General features: G+C 35.2%; 4 protein-coding genes across 6 annotated transcripts; 2 read left to right on the forward strand and 2 right to left on the reverse strand.

Annotated features, from left to right (window-relative positions):
- Nucleotides 1–1,727: 1,727 nt before the first annotated feature.
- LOC103845743 (thermospermine synthase ACAULIS5) lies at nt 1,728–5,659 on the forward strand. 2 transcript variants are annotated; one of them, XM_033282723.1, is made up of 9 exons: nt 1,728–3,780; nt 3,874–3,940; nt 4,056–4,150; nt 4,303–4,405; nt 4,481–4,569; nt 4,676–4,832; nt 4,933–5,008; nt 5,110–5,287; nt 5,374–5,659. In XM_033282723.1, exons 1-9 carry the CDS (start codon nt 3,626–3,628, stop codon nt 5,453–5,455), a joined length of 1,002 nt encoding a protein of 333 aa, XP_033138614.1. In that variant the 5' UTR covers nt 1,728–3,625; the 3' UTR covers nt 5,456–5,659. The 2 variants fall into 2 exon arrangements, with proteins under 2 accessions (XP_033138614.1, XP_009120877.1); XM_009122629.3 differs by having other exon boundaries at nt 1,736–3,780; nt 5,092–5,287.
- Nucleotides 5,660–6,493: 834 nt separating this feature from the next.
- Nucleotides 6,494–10,379, reverse strand: LOC103845745 (mechanosensitive ion channel protein 9). Of its 2 annotated transcripts, XM_009122630.3 has the most exons (6): nt 9,923–10,379; nt 7,831–9,272; nt 7,613–7,733; nt 7,158–7,451; nt 6,869–7,071; nt 6,494–6,787 (listed from the first exon to the last, which is right to left on the reverse strand). In XM_009122630.3, the coding sequence occupies exons 2-6, from the start codon at nt 9,186–9,188 to the stop codon at nt 6,547–6,549; spliced, it is 2,217 nt and encodes a 738-aa protein (XP_009120878.1). In that variant the 5' UTR covers nt 9,189–9,272; nt 9,923–10,379; the 3' UTR covers nt 6,494–6,546. The 2 variants fall into 2 exon arrangements, with proteins under 2 accessions (XP_009120878.1, XP_033138595.1); XM_033282704.1 differs by having other exon boundaries at nt 7,831–10,379.
- Nucleotides 10,380–11,611: 1,232 nt separating this feature from the next.
- Nucleotides 11,612–16,145, reverse strand: LOC103845746 (mechanosensitive ion channel protein 9). Its single transcript, XM_009122631.3, has 5 exons — nt 13,268–16,145; nt 13,067–13,187; nt 12,345–12,638; nt 12,058–12,260; nt 11,612–11,958 (listed from the first exon to the last, which is right to left on the reverse strand). Exons 1-5 carry the CDS (start codon nt 14,677–14,679, stop codon nt 11,718–11,720), a joined length of 2,271 nt encoding a protein of 756 aa, XP_009120879.1. The 5' UTR covers nt 14,680–16,145; the 3' UTR covers nt 11,612–11,717.
- A 214-nt stretch (nt 16,146–16,359) lies between these two features.
- On the forward strand, nt 16,360–17,870 carry LOC103845747 (elongation factor 1-beta 2). The gene is made up of 6 exons (XM_009122632.3): nt 16,360–16,592; nt 16,676–16,792; nt 16,883–16,949; nt 17,094–17,217; nt 17,309–17,422; nt 17,515–17,870. Exons 1-6 carry the CDS (start codon nt 16,507–16,509, stop codon nt 17,676–17,678), a joined length of 672 nt encoding a protein of 223 aa, XP_009120880.2. The 5' UTR covers nt 16,360–16,506; the 3' UTR covers nt 17,679–17,870.
- Nucleotides 17,871–18,002: the final 132 nt, after the last annotated feature.

Here is an 18,002-nt window from a genome sequence, read left to right on the forward strand (position 1 = left end):
TTAAGAGCGCATATCAATACAACATACGTGGGTCCCAATCTAATTCTTATGTTCCTTCCAATATTTACAGTTTTGTATAATATACTTAATTATTTTATTATCAACTCCCTAATTGGGATTATTGACGATGATGTAGTTACAAAATTGCAAACTCTTAATTCACCCACTGCTTTAAAAAAACTGAACGTCATATAATTATTCAGTCTACCTCTAATATTTGGTTACATCAAATACATGGGCGTAATGTGTTAGAATTGTAAGCTATACTAAACTCTTCTATAAACTGAGGAGATCAGTTTGAGCTTGGACTATAAACATTGCAACTATTCAAAGAACCCCTGTAATATTATACTAGGTAATAACCCGCGCCTTGCGCGGGATGTGATTATTAGTTTCGTTATTTTTAATAAAAAAGACAATAAATCTGTTTAATCTGGATATTGGTTAGGTTTTACGTTTTTTTGTTTTTAATCTTCTAAAATATAACTATTATTTTAAATTAATATTCATTTTAGTTTATTCGGTTAAAACATTTGATTTTTTGGTTTTTTCGGATAAAAACCTAAAATTAATATTATATGTTTATTTTCATATTATGAAGTTTAGATAGTTGCCATGTCGAACCAATAGTTTCATATTATAGTTTTTAAACAGATAATAGTTTAAGAAAAAGAAAAGAAAATTATTAAGACAAATCATTTCACTACAATTTGGTCGGTAGTGAAAGAAACATTAAGAAAAAATATTTCAACTTTCAAAAAAATTAGATACTTCAGCTGTGGTGAATACTTAGTTATAAGATGCTCACATCAAGGTGCACATGTATGTTTATGTAAAAAGTATATAAAAATAGTTGAAAAATATATAAAAATATTGTTAATTAATATTAAATGACATTTTTGTTCAGAATAATACATGAAAGATAAAATTAAAATTTATTTAAAATAAAAAAGACCTTGACATTAGTCATTTTTTCATCAAAAGAAAATAAAATTATATTCGTAAATAGGGGTGGACACATATCAAGTATCTGGATATTTGGAAGCATTCTTGTCAATTCGATCTTTAGCCACCTAGATATTCGGTGACTCCGATATCCGAAATGTTTTAGAATTTTAAAGAATATCCGATTTGATTCGTAAATAAAATAAAATTTTAAAAATAATTTAATAATAACATTTTATTACAAAAATAAAACATTATATAACCTTTTAATTCTAGTACCTAATATAATAAATTTATATTGTAAAACTGATATAAAGTATAATATATATAATTCTTTTCATATATGTATATATATGCATATAACATATCGAATTAGATATATGTTCCTAAAAATATTGGTATTAGTGATTTGCTTCTTTTTTGGATATTGTATTTTAGTATTTGATTTGTTTCGTAAAGTTTCAAATATCAAGATTTTTTGGTTCAAATCAAAACGGATAACAAATCGAATCAAAATTTATGAATATTTTGCTCAATTTTATCTGTAAACAATAAAAATAATATATATATAGTTTAGCTTTTGATTCGTTATCTATTTTTATTCGAACCGAAAAATCCAGAGTTTTATTGGAACTATGTATGTGAGTTTTATATTAAAAAAATCACAAAGTACATAGTGTGAACACATTTATGACTATAGTGTGAACTCGTTAACATATTTATTATCAAATCATTGTGAGACTGCCACGTGTCTAGTATAATGTGAATGCATTTATTACAATGTTTCTCTTTTAATATATAAGGGATATTTATACCTTAATCAAGAGAATAGTTGTAATTATTATAATTAGTAAAATAATTTAAATTTAATGGCCTAAATTTTAAACTCTGAAACCATAAGCCTTAAATTCGAAGAAAAAAAACTAAATAAAAAATCTTAAATATAATTTATGTTAAACTCCAAAATTAAAAATATTATGTTTTCTTAACTGTGAAAAGTTTTGTTTTCAGAAGAAAAAGAAAAGCAATCTTTAGTATTCGATTTTTATGCTCATTATCTTTATTATCCCTATCAAATGGTAACTTTTAAAAGAGGAAAAGAAAAATGATCAGATTATTGAATGTCAAAACATCGTCCAACGATGTCCATGGGGAACTCACAAGTAGGCATATGTAGCTCGTGTACTGGTCATGGACCCCACCATAATGGGCAGTGAGGCAATATCGTAATAAAAGAGACTGCGCGTGTTGTTTCATGATGTATCGCAGTGAGTGAGTGATGTTTTCATATTTCCACAATCCATGCTTTGTAGAGGTGTCGTGTTTTGCTGCACTCCTTCACCATTCCTCTACGTTCTATTCATATAATATAACATCATGGGTTTTTGAATAGTAAACCAACAGAGAAAGAGAGCCTTCAAACTGATTTTATCTTAAATCTTTTTATAATGTAGCTTGTTCTACATTTTTATAATTTAAAAAAATTCCCAAGAACAATACATCTATTTTGAACTAGAGTGAGCAGAGCAGTTCAAAGCTTTTTCCAAACAAAGCAACACTCGAACTCAGGGAAGCATGGCCACACCACACGACGGTGGTCTAGTGGTTGGCAGTTTTAAGTTGCTAAGCAATTTTGGTTTGAAAGCATTCCACTATGCTATATACAGTGGCGGAACTAGGTGGAAAGTGGGTGGGGCAGCTGCTCCCCATAAAAAAATTTTGGTATAATTTTGTTTAGAATTTTAATAATGCTCTTGACAAAAATTTGAATTTATAAATATATTATTAGTGTTTTATCGTTTTGCCATGGTAGAAATTCATCCTAAATCCGTCACTGGCTATATAGTATGGCCATGTAAATATAGAGTTATTGTTTACGGCTCACTAAAATAACCGTAGAAAATTTCCATTTGCAAATTGCACCTCCACTTGATAATAATCTGGATCCTTCCATATGGTTACGATACTCCCATGTTAAAAAATGTAGGGGAGCGTCCACATTTATTAAGTTTTGTTTTACTGTTCTATTAATTTACGGAACTATTTTGGGATACTATATTGTTTTACTTCTCTTTCAATTCAACACAGTTTTCAAACTTTTGCATGGAGTTGGATTTGAACTACCATGCTCAAAAGTCTTTACAGAGGTGACAATATTGTAACTTGCATTAACGGATCAGTAAACCATATTACTTCCAATAACATTAAACTTGAAACTGTAGATGACTACTTAGTAATTAGACATGATTATAAAGAAAGCATAAATAAATTGATTGAAGTAATATAAATTATGATTATGATATCACCATGAGGAATAGTGTTGAAAACGTTAAAATGTAAATTATAAACATGCGGCCAAATTCTGGCAGATGATATTTGTAGTAATCATTACCCAGTCTCATGCCAACGAGATTGATCATTGTACAAAGATAACCTCATTATCCCATTCATCTAACTAGACTGTACAGAGATATTCTTTTCTATCGTAACTAGTGAACATTAGGAGGGACCTAACGAATCGTATATTTCTCTAAAAGTAATTTAAGTTGCACCCTTTATAAAAAGGCAAGAGTTGGCTTCTCTCTGATCATATCAATATCACGAAGCAATATTACTCCTCTCGATCTCATCTTTCTTCTCTCAGGTCTATATCTCTTTCTGTTTTCTTAACTTGTTGGATATGGGAGAAGTCGTAGAGATCATGTTCGGAAATGGATTCCCGGAGATTCACAAAGATACGACACCCATTCAAACCCTCCACTCCAACCAGCAGGAGTGCCATTGGTACGAAGAAACCATTGATGATGATCTCAAGTGGTCTTTTGCCCTTAACAGGTTTTCTTCGTTTAGTTTTGTCTTAACTTCGCATACTTTTTTATCTCATTTTCCTAATCATTCTTTTTGTTTTTCTTTTCCTCCATATAATAGTGTTCTCCATAAAGGAACTAGTGAGTACCAAGACATTGCTCTTTTGGACACCAAACGTTTCGGAAAGGTGCATTTTCCTCAATTAGTAGTATTTATTTTGTATAGCTTTGATTAACAATAAATTACTTAGAGCATCCATCCCTATATTGTATAGTATGAATAAATGGTAATGAATTAAACAGGTGCTTGTGATTGATGGGAAAATGCAAAGTGCAGAAAGAGATGAGTTTATCTACCATGAATGTCTAATCCACCCGGCCCTCCTTTGCCACCTCAAGTAGGCACTCAAAATAATTTTACTATTAATTCTCTGAAAGACAACTACTATTGAAAAAATGCTTACATGAACATATTATATAAACATACTTTCAAACGGTAAGTGGAATTGGATTAGTTATTTACATAAACTATTGTTTGCTCTCTATATAGCCCCAAGACAGTGTTTATAATGGGAGGAGGTGAAGGCTCAGCTGCAAGAGAAATACTAAAACATAAGACGATCGAAAAAGTGGTCATGTGTGATACTGATCAGGTAATTAAACCTGTTATCCCTTCAATCTTTATGTATACATTTATATATTCCTAAAACACAAATGTCTTTTTCCAGGAAGTTGTTGATTTTTGCAGGAGATTTCTGACCGTTAACAGCGACGCTTTTTGTAACAAGAAGCTTGAACTTGTTATCAAAGATGCAAAGTAAGGAAACTAAAGAAAATTGAAAACAAGATTTATGACTTTACATGTTCTTTTTCTTGATAAATACTTGAAATACTCTTATTTATAATAACTTGGATGTGAAAAGGGTTGAATTGGAGAAAAGGGAAGAGAAGTTTGATATCATAGTGGGAGATTTAGCTGACCCAGTAGAAGGTGGGCCTTGTTATCAGCTCTACACCAAATCCTTCTACCAAAACATCCTTAAACCCAAGCTTACCCCTAATGGCATTTTTGTTACTCAGGTCTTTCATTTTTCCTTGTTGGTTTATAATTTAGGGGAAAGAAAGATAATAAAAACACTTTCTTTTGATATAGAACTTTTTCATATTCTTAAAAATATAGGCTGGACCAGCAGGGATATTCACTCATAAAGAGGTGTTTACGTCAATTTACAACACCTTGAAGCAAGTCTTCAAGCGTAAGCAAGCTTCTTTGTGTCTTTTATATACTTTTTGTATACATGTGAGTTCATTGTGATGATTAACTATTCAATGAAAACAGACGTGAAGGCTTACACAGCACATGTGCCGTCATTTGCGGATACGTGGGGATGGGTGATGGCATCAGACCAAGAGTTTGAGGTAGAAGTGAATGAAATGGATCAAAGAATCGAAGAGAGAGTGAAAGGCGAGTTGATGTATTTAAACGCTCCTTCTTTCCTCTCTGCTGCTACTCTCAACAAGACCATCTCTCTCGCGTAATTTCCACACAAAAAAAACTCTCTTGCTTTTTAGTTAATTAATTAATGTATTTACAAACAAAATCTGAATCTAAAACTGACAGGCTGGAGAAGGAGACTGAAGTTTATAGCGAAGAGAACGCGAGATTTATTCATGGTCATGGTGTGGCGTACCGGCATACTTGAAGAAGAACCGGGTTCAGTTTCATTAATAATTTAATACCATAGCATCTCTAAAAAAGCCGGTTTTGTTTCTCCGCACATGCATAACCAGACGTTGTCTTCATTACTTTAGCTGCCTTTTCTTTTCTACAATTGCTTACTCTTTGTTCAGTTTGGTTAAAAAACTATATTGCGAGCGCCATCTTCATCGATGCTTTCAACATATTATTTACCTGCTAAACCAAATTCTAGAGATCAAAACCTAGGTCAATTAATATTAAGTTGTCTAAGAACCGGTTAAAGCTATTCGGCATTGTCAACATACTAGATTCTACTAAACCGGTATATAATATCTTATATATTAGCCATGTTCCAAAACGCCGCCGTCTGGGAAATTCCGCGGCTGAGAACTCGGCTCAACGGTGGTCACCGTTTCGATTTGAGGTGATTCGGTTGATTACGCGGCAGTTCAAGTTTAGTTAGTTTTTTGAATCCAAATTTGATTTTCCTTGTAGATCTATCATAGTTATAGAATTAGGCTGCAGGGTTCGACAAAAGAATTGAAGAAGATGAAGATAAAAATGACTTTTCCCTATTCATTAAAACTATTATTTAAAAGAAAACCCAAACAAAAAGAGTTTGTCAAGTCCTCTGAGCTTTGAACATGGATGCATAAGCGCAATCGGGTGTCTACAAACCACTAGACCGAGTTCTGTCTATTGATTTTATCTCGCTATATATACTGGTTTTCTAACAATCCAAAAAGAAAAAACTCCACACTCCTGATATGAAGCAAGAATCAAAGCTACAGAGACTACACGATTCATGGCTGAAAAAGATGCTGGGACGCGCGCTAAGATGCAGGAAAGCAAGGATTCAAGGTATCAATGGTTGTGATTCTTTAATGGAGTGGAAGTGGAATATTGACTGTTCGTTTTGTAACATGGATACGCTCCAGATAGTTGTTGAGAAGATAGCTGAAAAGAGATCTATCTCATGGTTCTAAAAAAATCGGTATACGAACTATTCAGAAAGAAGGGATAGAGAATCGGTATAAGTCAATTGAATCGAAGCAACACATGTTGTAATAAATGCAAAAGGACAGAAGGAAGTTATCATTTGTGACCGGTGAGACGAACATCTTGAGGAAGGAGGGTGTAATCAATCTCTAGGTCCTCGAGTATTCGTTTGAGCGTGATGACCAGCTCGGTTCTCCTAAGATTTTTCTCTGCAAAAACTTGAAAGTTCATGGTATGTGTGACTACCAGATTCAAATTCAGCTTGTTCACATTCTCAATCTCCTTCACGAACAACATGAGATCTGGATACCAATTTTGTGGGTTCTGCACCAAGTACCTAACCAAATACATACCAATAACTTGTCGTCAATACTCAGTGAGTGAGTTGATTTAAGATGGTTCTTGTATTGATACTTACTCTGCTATCTTGTCCTTTAGTGTGGCGATTTTCGCGGTGGGCGTTGAGAATGCGATGGAGAATAGTATTGAATCTCCCATATCTGGACTTCTGTAGAAATTACTTATTGGCTTTGAAATCAAAGTCGCATTTGGATAAAACACTTTCTCATTGTCAATCTTGAGGAACACCGTAGTTAAAAGATCTATTTGTTCAACCAACAACTTCAAAGCACAAAATAAAAAAGAGAATTAAACGTTTTAAATGAGTAGTAATATTGAGCAAACATTTTTCAAAGTTCTTATCTTACAATCACACCGTCGATAACACAACGATCACCAACGTCGTAAGGGTGCATAACGAAGACAAACACAAAAGATTCGAAGATATTCTTGCAAGTGCTTCCGAACAAGAAAGCAAAACCCACGAATTTTGCGGAGAATACCACCAAAAACTTGGTCGTTAATACATCCAAAAGTATTAACCAAATGATGAATGTGACAACCGACAAGACTCCAGTTATAAGATTCTCCACCTGCTTAACCGCTGTTTTTGTATCGTTCAGTGCATGTCCTAATGCTTTCCTACTTGTGTAAACTTTAATCTGTCAAAAAATGGCAAACACTTGCTTACACACTTTAACCAACTCAAGACTGAACAAAACATCTCAAAACATGCATGGGCAGAAATAAACTAGGCTTAAAGCGTTAACAATGGCCCACAAAAAAAAGTCTTTTATTTGGAAAAGTGTTTGAAGAATATTACCACCCATTCTGTAAAAGCATTGCGTGTGATTTTTCCAGTCTCGGCACCTTCTATTAATGGAGTTACAAGGTCTACCTCTTCCTTAATCATGAACCTTAGCAAGTCATCTTCCTCTATGTAACTGATCAAAGATTATATAAAAATTCAAGTTTGTATGCTTAAGATTAAAAAAAAAAACTATAAGAAAGTAGAGTATTTGTGTGCACGAGATGACTTACCTAGAATTAGGCTGAGCAACATTGTTGAAGATATCATAAGCAACCGCCACAGCCTCCATCTCACAAGTTATCTCCTTATCAGCTCTCTTTTTCCGATTGATACTCTCATCTAAGGTGTTAGATATGGTTGAAGCTCCAACGGCTTCAATCAAGACCCGCATTGTCCAAGCAGAGACCTTCTCTTGTTTCATCTTGTGAACCTTTCCCATGTCCAACACCTTCTTCTCTTTCACCGTTCCACTGGTGCTAGTGAAACTAAGGTGGCCCGTGCTCGGCTCACGCCCAACTCTCTCTGCCTCTTCGATAAGCGGAGGTCCTGAGAGAGTCTGGAGAACGTACTGGTGGAAGATAGACTCTTGAATCCTTTCAAAGAAGTTTCTGACGTTGAACTTTGATGCAAGGACTTTCAATGCATACGTCTTCGCCAAGAAAAGGGTTGAACCGATGAGGAGGGAGACGATGGTCCACGTTATAAAATGTAGAAACCTCTTGGTCTTACGAGAGTGTTTATCGTCATCGTCGAAGAGAAGCACCCAAGCAACAAGAATTAAGCTGAACCAAATGAAGACTTGAACATTCTTCTTCAAGCTATGGACAAAGTACAACACTTTTTTACGTAGGAGATAGTTTCTTTCTATGATGAAAACCGCTAAATGCATGAACCAATTCGTCACGAACATGCCGCTAAGCGTTACCATCACAAGAACGCACCATTTCCAAACTTCCAAACCCTTAATGTGATGCTTCTTCACCGTATCATAGGTTAAACTCACAACCAAAGTGCAAAGAGTGGCTGCAAACAGTAGCAACTCAATCAGAGCTAGAGGTCTGATTCCACTACGCTTCACTTGGTGTAGTTTAACCTGTTTGTAGATTTCTTCATTTTCATCTGTTTCGTCCTCATCGACTCTACTCATGGCTGCTGAGCTGGTGCTCCTATTCGATTTGTTACTAGGGGAAGCCTTGTTAAAAGAAGTCCTTGAAAATGAAGTAGCACCATAATGTTCCTTGGGAGTTCCACAGTTTTCCTCAACTATAGTCTTATCGAATCGATAAGACTGTTGTTGCCCAAACCTTGAGTTGGACTTGGAGTAGACTGACTGTGAGAGAGATCTCCTTCGAACTAGACCTTCAGTGCTAGGACTTGGAACTTTAGGCGGCTTATGAGCACTTCCAGGTAACTTATAGATTTCAGGAGGAGGAATGCTTAGCGGCTCTAGTTTTGCAGTCTCTCTATCTGACATTGGTGGAGACTCTACTTTGGAAGAAGGAGATGATGATGGATCATCTTTTGACGCTTCTTTATCTAAAACATTGATTACAACTTCTCCTCCGTTGCTGGCTCTCCTCTCTGCCATCCCAAAGTCACCTCCAACCAAGAAGTTTGTGATGTGATTTTAAGCCAGTGGCTCTTTGAAGATCCCAAAAAGTTATAACAATTCCTACGAACACAATAGTATAAAAGTCTACCAGTGATTAGATCAGTCACCAACAGTTAAGCTATTAGATACAATGACGCCGACTTTGGACAAAGTTATCACTGTTTGTTTTTCATGACCAAACTATTATTAGGAGCTTTTACTTTTTTTTTGAAAAATGTGAATGCTAAGCCTTAAGCCTAAACCAAACCCTAAGGCTAGAACAAATGTCGTCAAGAAAGACCATTTGTTCTTAGTAAATGAGTATTTTTTTTTTGGATCAATAGTAAATGAGTATTAACTACTCAAAACAACACCTGGGAACTTTCTAGAAAACCCACCAATTATCCAAAGAAGGCCATACGAAAGATCACAAGTTTACCAAAACAAGTATGCATAGTTTCACTGAAACATAAAACCAGTAGTACGGCCTCTAAAAATATTCGAGATATGAAGTTATTAAAACAGGGAATAAAAAAAGGTTACCAACATCAGCTCTTGGGACAGAAGCAAAAGAATGGAGATATAGATCTTACAAGAGATTTTAATCGATGACTACCAGAAAACAAACAAGAACAGTTAAAAATCACATAGAAGCTATAATGATAAAACAGAGCAGGTAAGGAACTCTGAATCATTTTGTGGGATAAAGGGAGAAGAACAGAAGATCTTACAAGGACACAGAGAGCCGAAGCAAGGAGTGATCTTGACACTTCAGTCTTGTTTTGCAAAGTACGAATTCCATTTTAAGTGCATTTTATAAACCAAACAAAGTTCCAGATTGATCCATATAAGTACAAATGGGCGGCAATAAAACAAAGAGAATCACGTGGGGTTTCTGAGATGATTCCCATAAAAGTTTGTGCTTCCAATGAAATTGTTGATATATGAACGTATAAGATCAATGAATCTATAATCTTTTTTTTTTGAAAAAACTTATTGACATATTTTTCTTATGTCCAGCGAATGGATATATAATTTCTTTTTGGAGAAAATATATACATATTTAAGCTTATACTAGATCTCGACCCGCGCAACCGCGCGAGTTTTTGTTTTCATTTATTTTTATATAAATATTTTATTTTCAATTCTAAATTGGTATATATTATAATATATATGTGTCTATCAATTTTTAAAACATAATAAGTTTACGGTATATTTTTTCATTGAATAGATTGTTTCAAACTTTCACATGTATTTGTATCTTCTAATATATATATATATTTTTTTGGATTATAATTTCATTATTAAAATCGTAACTATATATATAAAGATTAGTAAAATATTGTTTTATTGTCATATTCAAAGATATTGTAACATTTCACAAATTTAGAAAGTTTTTAAAAAATTAAAATTTTTACTTCATAGATTTATATTATCGAGTAAATAATTAAACATTTAGTTTTTGTTTAATTTTTAAAATAAACTATATAGTTTAATTTTTTTTTTTCATTGGTTTAAGGTAGTAAAGATTAATCATTGTTAGATAATATGATTTATATTATTTAAAAAGAATCTATATAGTTTTAGAAGTTAACATCGACAAATATTTAAATATTTAACATATGGAGGTATAGTATTACAACATTAAATTATATCTATTTAATTTATATTATCTATAAATCCAAAGAATCATCTATTGTTTAAATCCAATTATTGATAGTCCATTAAAAATTTCTGGTAGGCCCAAAATTTAAATGATAAGATTAGAGATTAAATGTAATATAATTTTGTATGAATAAGTCCATTTTTTTAAAAAATCACACATGAATCAAGGCTGTGACTTCTGTTTTAATATATAAGAATTCTTTTAGGTATTATTAAAATCATGATTTTCTGTAAATAAATTGTTGTCCCATCTCCACCGAACGTGATGCAAAGAATATTACAAATCGACCTCATTTAATTAAATGATGTGCTTTACCTAAAAACAGAAAAGAAGAACATGAATTCGAGAAGCCACACAAATTGGTGAAGAATAAGGTTGTGAAGACTATTATTAGTACAATAATTCTTCACGGATTGGACACTGACAAAAAAGATTGTGAAACCAGTGGTCATGAGTCTTAGGCAGGCTAATTAAATATTGATTAACCAATAAATGGAATAGTACTTGGCCACTACAAAAATGTGGCACTAATTAGAGTCTAAAGATTGTGACCACTGAACCACGACATATATAGTATAGTGGTTTGTGTTATAACGTCAAGATTGTGACCAGTGAGATGAGTACTTCTTGAGAAAGATCGACCTCAAGTTCCTCGAGTATTTTGCTAAATGGTCTAGAATCTGGTATTGGAATTAATGAGGGGTTTCGTTTGATAAGAAGAGATAAATATTGATTTATCTCTATCCATACCGAAAATGTAACCGAGTTTTATGTGTTCAATCAATCTAAAGCAAATCATGTTGTAATAGCTAGTACAAGTGGTAATGATAAATGCAAAAAAAAAGACATTTAAAAAGTGATCATTTGTGGCCGGTAAGATGAACATTTAGAGGAAGGAGGGTGTAATCGATTTCTAGATCCTCTAGAATTCGCTTGAGCGCGATGACCAGATCAGTTCTCCTGAGACTTTTCTCACCGAAATTTTGGAAGTTCATGGTGTGTGTGACGACCAGATTCAAATTCAGCTTGTTCACATTCTCAATCGCCTGCACGAACAACAAGAATTCTGGATACCAATTTTGTGCGTTCTGCACCAAGTACCTGACCAAAGACACACCAAGTTCTCATCAATACAGATTAAGTAAGTCACAGAGTGAGTGAATAAGCCAGTGAGTGGTTAAATTTTTGCCTAATACTTACTCTTTGACTTTCTCCTTTAGAGTGGCTATTTTCGCGGCCGAAGTTGAGAATGCGATGGAGAATAGTATTGAATCTCCCATATCTGGACTTCTATAGTAATTGCTTATTGGTTTTGATATCAAAGTCGCATTTGGATAGAACACTTTCTCGTTGTCAAGCTTGAGGAATTTGGTAGTTAAAAGATCTATTTCTTCAACCAACAACTACAAAGCACAAAGAGGAACTCAGCAAATTAGAAGTTTTTAATTAGTAGTTGTGAGAAGATAAAAAACTTGAACGTTATTTACCGCCACACCGTCCACAACACAACGGTCACCGACGTCATAAGGGTGCATCACGAAGACAAATATAAAAGATTCAAAGATATTCTTGCAAGTGCTTCCGACTATGAATGCAAGACCCACAAGTTTTGCGGAGAAAACCACCAAAAACTTGGTCGTTAATACATCCAGAAGTACCAACCAGATGATGAAGATGACAACATACAAGACTCCCGATATAAGTTTGTCCACCTGCCTAACCGCTGTTTTTGTATCGTTCAGTGAATGTCCTAGTGCTTTTCGGCTTGTGTAAACGCTTATCTGTAAAAATATGGCAACACATGCTTACACACTAACCTACTTATAACTTCAAACTACTCCGAATAAACATGGACACAAAATAAAACCAAGGACAACCCGAACTTGTTACATGTTTGAAGCATGACCGTCTAATAGCATGTGCAAATGGAAGCTTGAATAGGATTCAAATAAAAAAAAAGAATTTAAGAAGTTCTAGAAAAAAACATAAATTTTGGTCTAAAACTTTAAAATTTTAGATATAATGCTAAATTTAAAACTTATACTTTCAAAAGAAACATCAAACATATATACATAGAGCTATTAATTTTTAAAGCTATTTCATTACATTGTTAAATATAAGGCCTAAAATAGTTTGAAACTGCACTAGTCTACAGTGGCCAACAAGGGATAAAGCCATATATTTTGGAAAGGTGTTTAAAGAACATTACCACCCATTCTGTGAAAGCATTGCGTGTGATTTTGCCAGTCTCACCACCTTCTATTAATGGAAGTACAAGGTCTACCTCTTCTTTGATCATAAACCTCAGCAAGTCATCTTCCTCTATGTAACTGAAACGAAGCAATATCAAGTTATTATAATTAGGATGAAAACTAGAGTACATCACCATTTTTAGTGTGATTAAACTCACTTGTGGTTTGGTTGAGCAACATTGTTAAAAATATCATAAGCAGCAGCTACAGCCTCCATCTCATTAGTTATCTCCTTATCAGTTTTATTTTTCCCATTGATACTCTCATCTAAAGTGTTAGATATGGTTGAGAGACCTGACGCTCCCACAGCTTCAATCAAAACTCGCATTGTCCAAGCCGAGACCTTCTCTTGCTTCATCTTGTGAACTTTGCCCATATCCAGCACCTTCTTCTCTTTCACCGTTCCATTCTTGGTGCTCGTAAAACTAAGATGGCCTGTGCTTGGCTCACGCCCAACCTTCTCTGCCTCTTCTATAAGCGGAGGTCCCGAGAGAGTCTGGAGAATGTATTGGTGAAAGACAGACTCTTGAATTCTCTCAAAGAAGTTTCTTACGTTGAACTTCGAAGCAAGGACTTTCAAGGCAAATGTCTTCACCAAGAAAAGGATTGACCCGACGAGGAGGGAGACAATAGTCCAAGTTATAAAGTCTAGAAACTTCTTGGTCTTGCGAGAGTGTTTATCGTCATCTTCGAAGAGAAACACCCAAGCAACCAAAATTAGGCTGAACCAAATAAAGACTTGAACATTCTTCTTCAAACCATGCACAAAATACAACACTTTTTTACGTAGGAGATAGTTCCTTTCTATGATGAACACCGCTAAATGCATGAACCAGTTCGTCACGAACATGCCGCTAAGCGTCACCATCACAAGAACGCACCATTTCCACACTTCCAGTCCCCAAATACGATGTTCCTTCACCGTATCATTGGTTAAGCTCACAACCAAAGTGCACATAATGGCCAAAAACAAGAACAACTCAAGAAGAGCTACAGGTTTCATTCCACTACGTTTCACTCGGTGTAGCTTAACCTTTTCATATATTTCCTCATTTTCATCTGTTTCTTCTTCAGCAACTTTGCTCAGGGCCGTTGAGCAAACACTTCTATTTGACTTGTTATTAGGCGAAGCCCTGCCGAAAGAATTTCTTGAAAATGAAGAAGCAGCAAAGTGTTCCCTAAGAGTCCCACCATTTTCCTCAGCAATAGTCTTATCGAACCGATAAGACTGTTGCTTCCCAAACCTTGAGTTGGACTTGGAGTAAACCGACCTCGAAAGAGATCTCCTTCGAACTAGGCCTTCAGTGCTAGGACTTGGAACTTTAGGCGGCTTATGAACGTTACCAGACAACTTGTAGATTTCAGGAGGGGGAATGCTTAACGGATCTGGTTTTGGAGTCCCTGTATCTGACTCCGGTAATGCTGGTACCTTAGAAGAATGAGATGATGATGTTGGGTCTTTCGACGCTTGTGAAACATTAATAACAACTTCTCTTTCGTTGTTAGTTCTCCTCTCTGCCATCTCTAAGTTACCACCTTCAAGCGATACATGTGCAATGCGATTCGACATGAATGGCTATATGAAGAGCCCAGAGCTCGACCAAATCCTAAGAATACAAAAGTAGAAATGTAGCAATGTTTAGAAAACTCCTACAATATTATATAGAATGACACCGACTTTGGACACATTTTAAATGTCCAAACTTAATAACGAACGTATCTAGCTTTTTACAGCTAAACTTAAAGACTAAACCAAACCATACAAGGTTGTAACAGAGATTTGTAAGAAAGAGCATTAATGAGTATTTAACTACTCAAGACAAATACACAAGAACATCTGGTACCAACCCAGCTCTTGAGTCAGAAGAGCAAAAGATGTTGCAATAGATTTTAAACCATGACCACCAGAAAACAAACAAGAACAGTTAAAGCTATAAAAACGCCTAGAAATCAGAAACTACAATGACAAAACAGAGCAGGTAAGGAACTCTGTATATCCTTTTGTGGACAAAAGAAACAAAAAAAAAGTAAACTCAAAAGGGAGAAGATCGTACAATAATACAGAGAGCCGAAGCAAGGAGTGATCTTGAAACTGTAGTTCTCTGTTTTGCAAAGTACGAACTCCAATTCAAGTGCATTGTAGAAACTAGTAAAACAAAATGGCAGCAATTAAATAAAGGGAATCACGTGGGTTTTCTTAGGCGATTCCAATAAAAGTTTATGCTAACAATGCTAAGTTGATTACTCGACAAAATAGTTGATTATGTAGTCTTATTGTAACTTTATTGACATCTTCATCTTCTGTCCAGCGCAGTTATCAGTCACTAAATGACTGTGGACTGATTCACATCACATACTTACATTTCCGTATAATATCATATCTTAAACTGCCAACAAATCATATAATAATAATAACACTTGGAAGTTAAAAAGAAACATACAAAAAGGGAGACAGCAAGAATATTTACAATGTACGATGCTCCTGTAATTTATATATGGCGTCCTTGGTTTTATACCCTTATTTTTCACATGTGCGATACATTGAGAACACCGTATTGGTATTCCCATGAGAGATCCAAGTAAGCATTTATATTTGAATATAAACCTACCTCGTTTATCTTGATAACATGATTTTAACGTGTGCGTCAGGGTATTAAACTTTTCAAATAATTTTCACCGGATCAAATAAAAATCAAATTATTACTTTTTAACAGTATTTTTTTTCTTCCAAATTTTGTGTTTTCTACTGTACCATAAAAGAGTTTGCTAAATTGAACCACACAATCATAACGCGAATTTGGAAAGGTGCTATCACCTCGGGTTCGAAATCTACTAAACTCATATTTACACGTTTGTGTAATCAAACGACATGGATAACTAATTTCCATTGCGAACAACTGAATCTGTTTAGGGCATGTAAACACACCCCATGAGATTAGTCGGTTTGGGTTAAGCATTCATTGACCGATGCAGCGGATTCGATCTCGAGATAAAAAAAAACAAGCAATTACCACATAAACTTAAGGCTATCTCCATCTTTTTTAAAGGCCTACCGGATACTCTAGGTTATCAAAAAAAATGTCTTGAATTATATGATGGCGTTTGAGATAATTTTATCGAATCATTTTATACGTGCAGGCGGCAGCTTCAGCCTCTAACTGAGAATTAAGTAACTCATCATAAATTCTGATATGGAGCAATCTGAAGGCCCATAACAAAGCCCATATAATAGAATTGAGTTTAGCCCAAAACACTCTATTTCTGAACCGGGGTTAGGGTTTCTCGGTGACTCAGGGCTATACTCTGTAGGTTTTTAAAGCAACTCGCTTTTTCAACTTCCGTCTCTGATCTCTTATCACTCTCTCTCCCTCTCCCCTAACCTCGTCAAGCAGCTACAATGGCCGTTACCTTCTCAGATCTACACACAGAGCAGGGTGTCAAATCCGTGGAGGAGCACCTCGCCGGAAAAACCTACATCTCCGGGTAAGTTTCTCACTTTCCCATCTTTCGCAATACGTTTCGATCGCCGTTTGAAGTATAAAAGAGAACTTTTTGATTTTTCGCAGAGATCAGTTGTCTGTGGATGATGTGAAGGTATACGCTGCCATCGTGGAGAAACCGAGCGATGCCTTCCCTAATGCTAGCAAGTGGTACGATTGCGTCGCGTCCCACCTTGCTAAAAGGTTCGTCCTTTTGTAATTTCTGGATCAATCTATTAAGGTTTGGTTTATTATTGATCTTCCAAGAACTTAAAGAGTTTCTAATTGTTGCAGTTTCCCTGGTAAGGCCGTAGGAGTTTCAATCGGTGGCTCTGCTGCTTCTGCTCCTGCTCAAGCTGAGGTACCCTTTACTCGAAAGCTTTGAGTCTTGTTCGAATCTTAATCTATGTTCTCTATGATCTAAGTTAATCTTAATGCTTTGATATGGTGATGATATATTGTTGAAGAATGATCTGATATGGTGATCATTATGATTTGTGAACAGGCACCTGCAGCTGTAGCTGATGATGATGATGACATGGATCTGTTTGGTGACGAGACCGAGGAGGAAAAGAAAGCCGCAGAGGAGAGGGAGGCTTCTAAGAAGGACACCAAGAAGCCCAAAGAGAGTAAGAGAACTGTCTTTTGGTTTTTGATCTGGAATACATGTGATTACTGAGTGACTGCATCTTATTCTCTTTTTTTTTGAATTTTGATTAGGTGGAAAGTCATCTGTGCTCATGGAGGTCAAGCCATGGGATGACGAGACTGACATGAAGAAACTTGAGGAGTGTGTCCGCGCTGTTGAGATGCCTGGTCTTCTATGGGGAGCTTGTACGTCTACAACTTCCATTTGTCTGTACTTTCAGTGATTGTGTTGGCCAGTTTTCTAATAGAGTCTTTTCTTCTGTTTGAATTGGTTGCAGCAAAACTGGTTCCAGTTGGTTACGGGATCAAGAAGCTCACTATCATGCTCACAATTGTTGATGACCTCGTCTCCCCAGACAATCTCATCGAAGACTACCTCACCTGTGAGCCTAACAACGAGTACATCCAGAGTGTTGACATCGTCGCATTCAACAAGATCTAGAGACTTTAAGTTGTCTCCCTACCAAAAGATACTTGATTTCCTTCCAAGTTTTGTTCTTTTTTTTTGTGTTGTTTTGCTTGAGATGTTTATTTTCTAGTAGCAAGACCTCTTTCATGTTGCAGAAAACATAAACTATCAACGCTTTACTATTCCTTTTGCCATTACTTTTAATACTGTAAAAAGTTTATCTTACTTCCTGGAGCATCACGTATAATGCGGCTCGCGGGGAGGTTGTAATGTATGAGAATGTACAAAACTACACCATAGAAAGGCTTGTAATATCAAAGTGTAAATGAAAGAAACAGCGAGGGAAACTAACTAAAG

The sequence above is a fragment of the Brassica rapa genome, chromosome A10, assembly GCF_000309985.2.
Source record: "Brassica rapa cultivar Chiifu-401-42 chromosome A10, CAAS_Brap_v3.01, whole genome shotgun sequence".
NCBI lineage: Eukaryota > Viridiplantae > Streptophyta > Magnoliopsida > Brassicales > Brassicaceae > Brassica > Brassica rapa.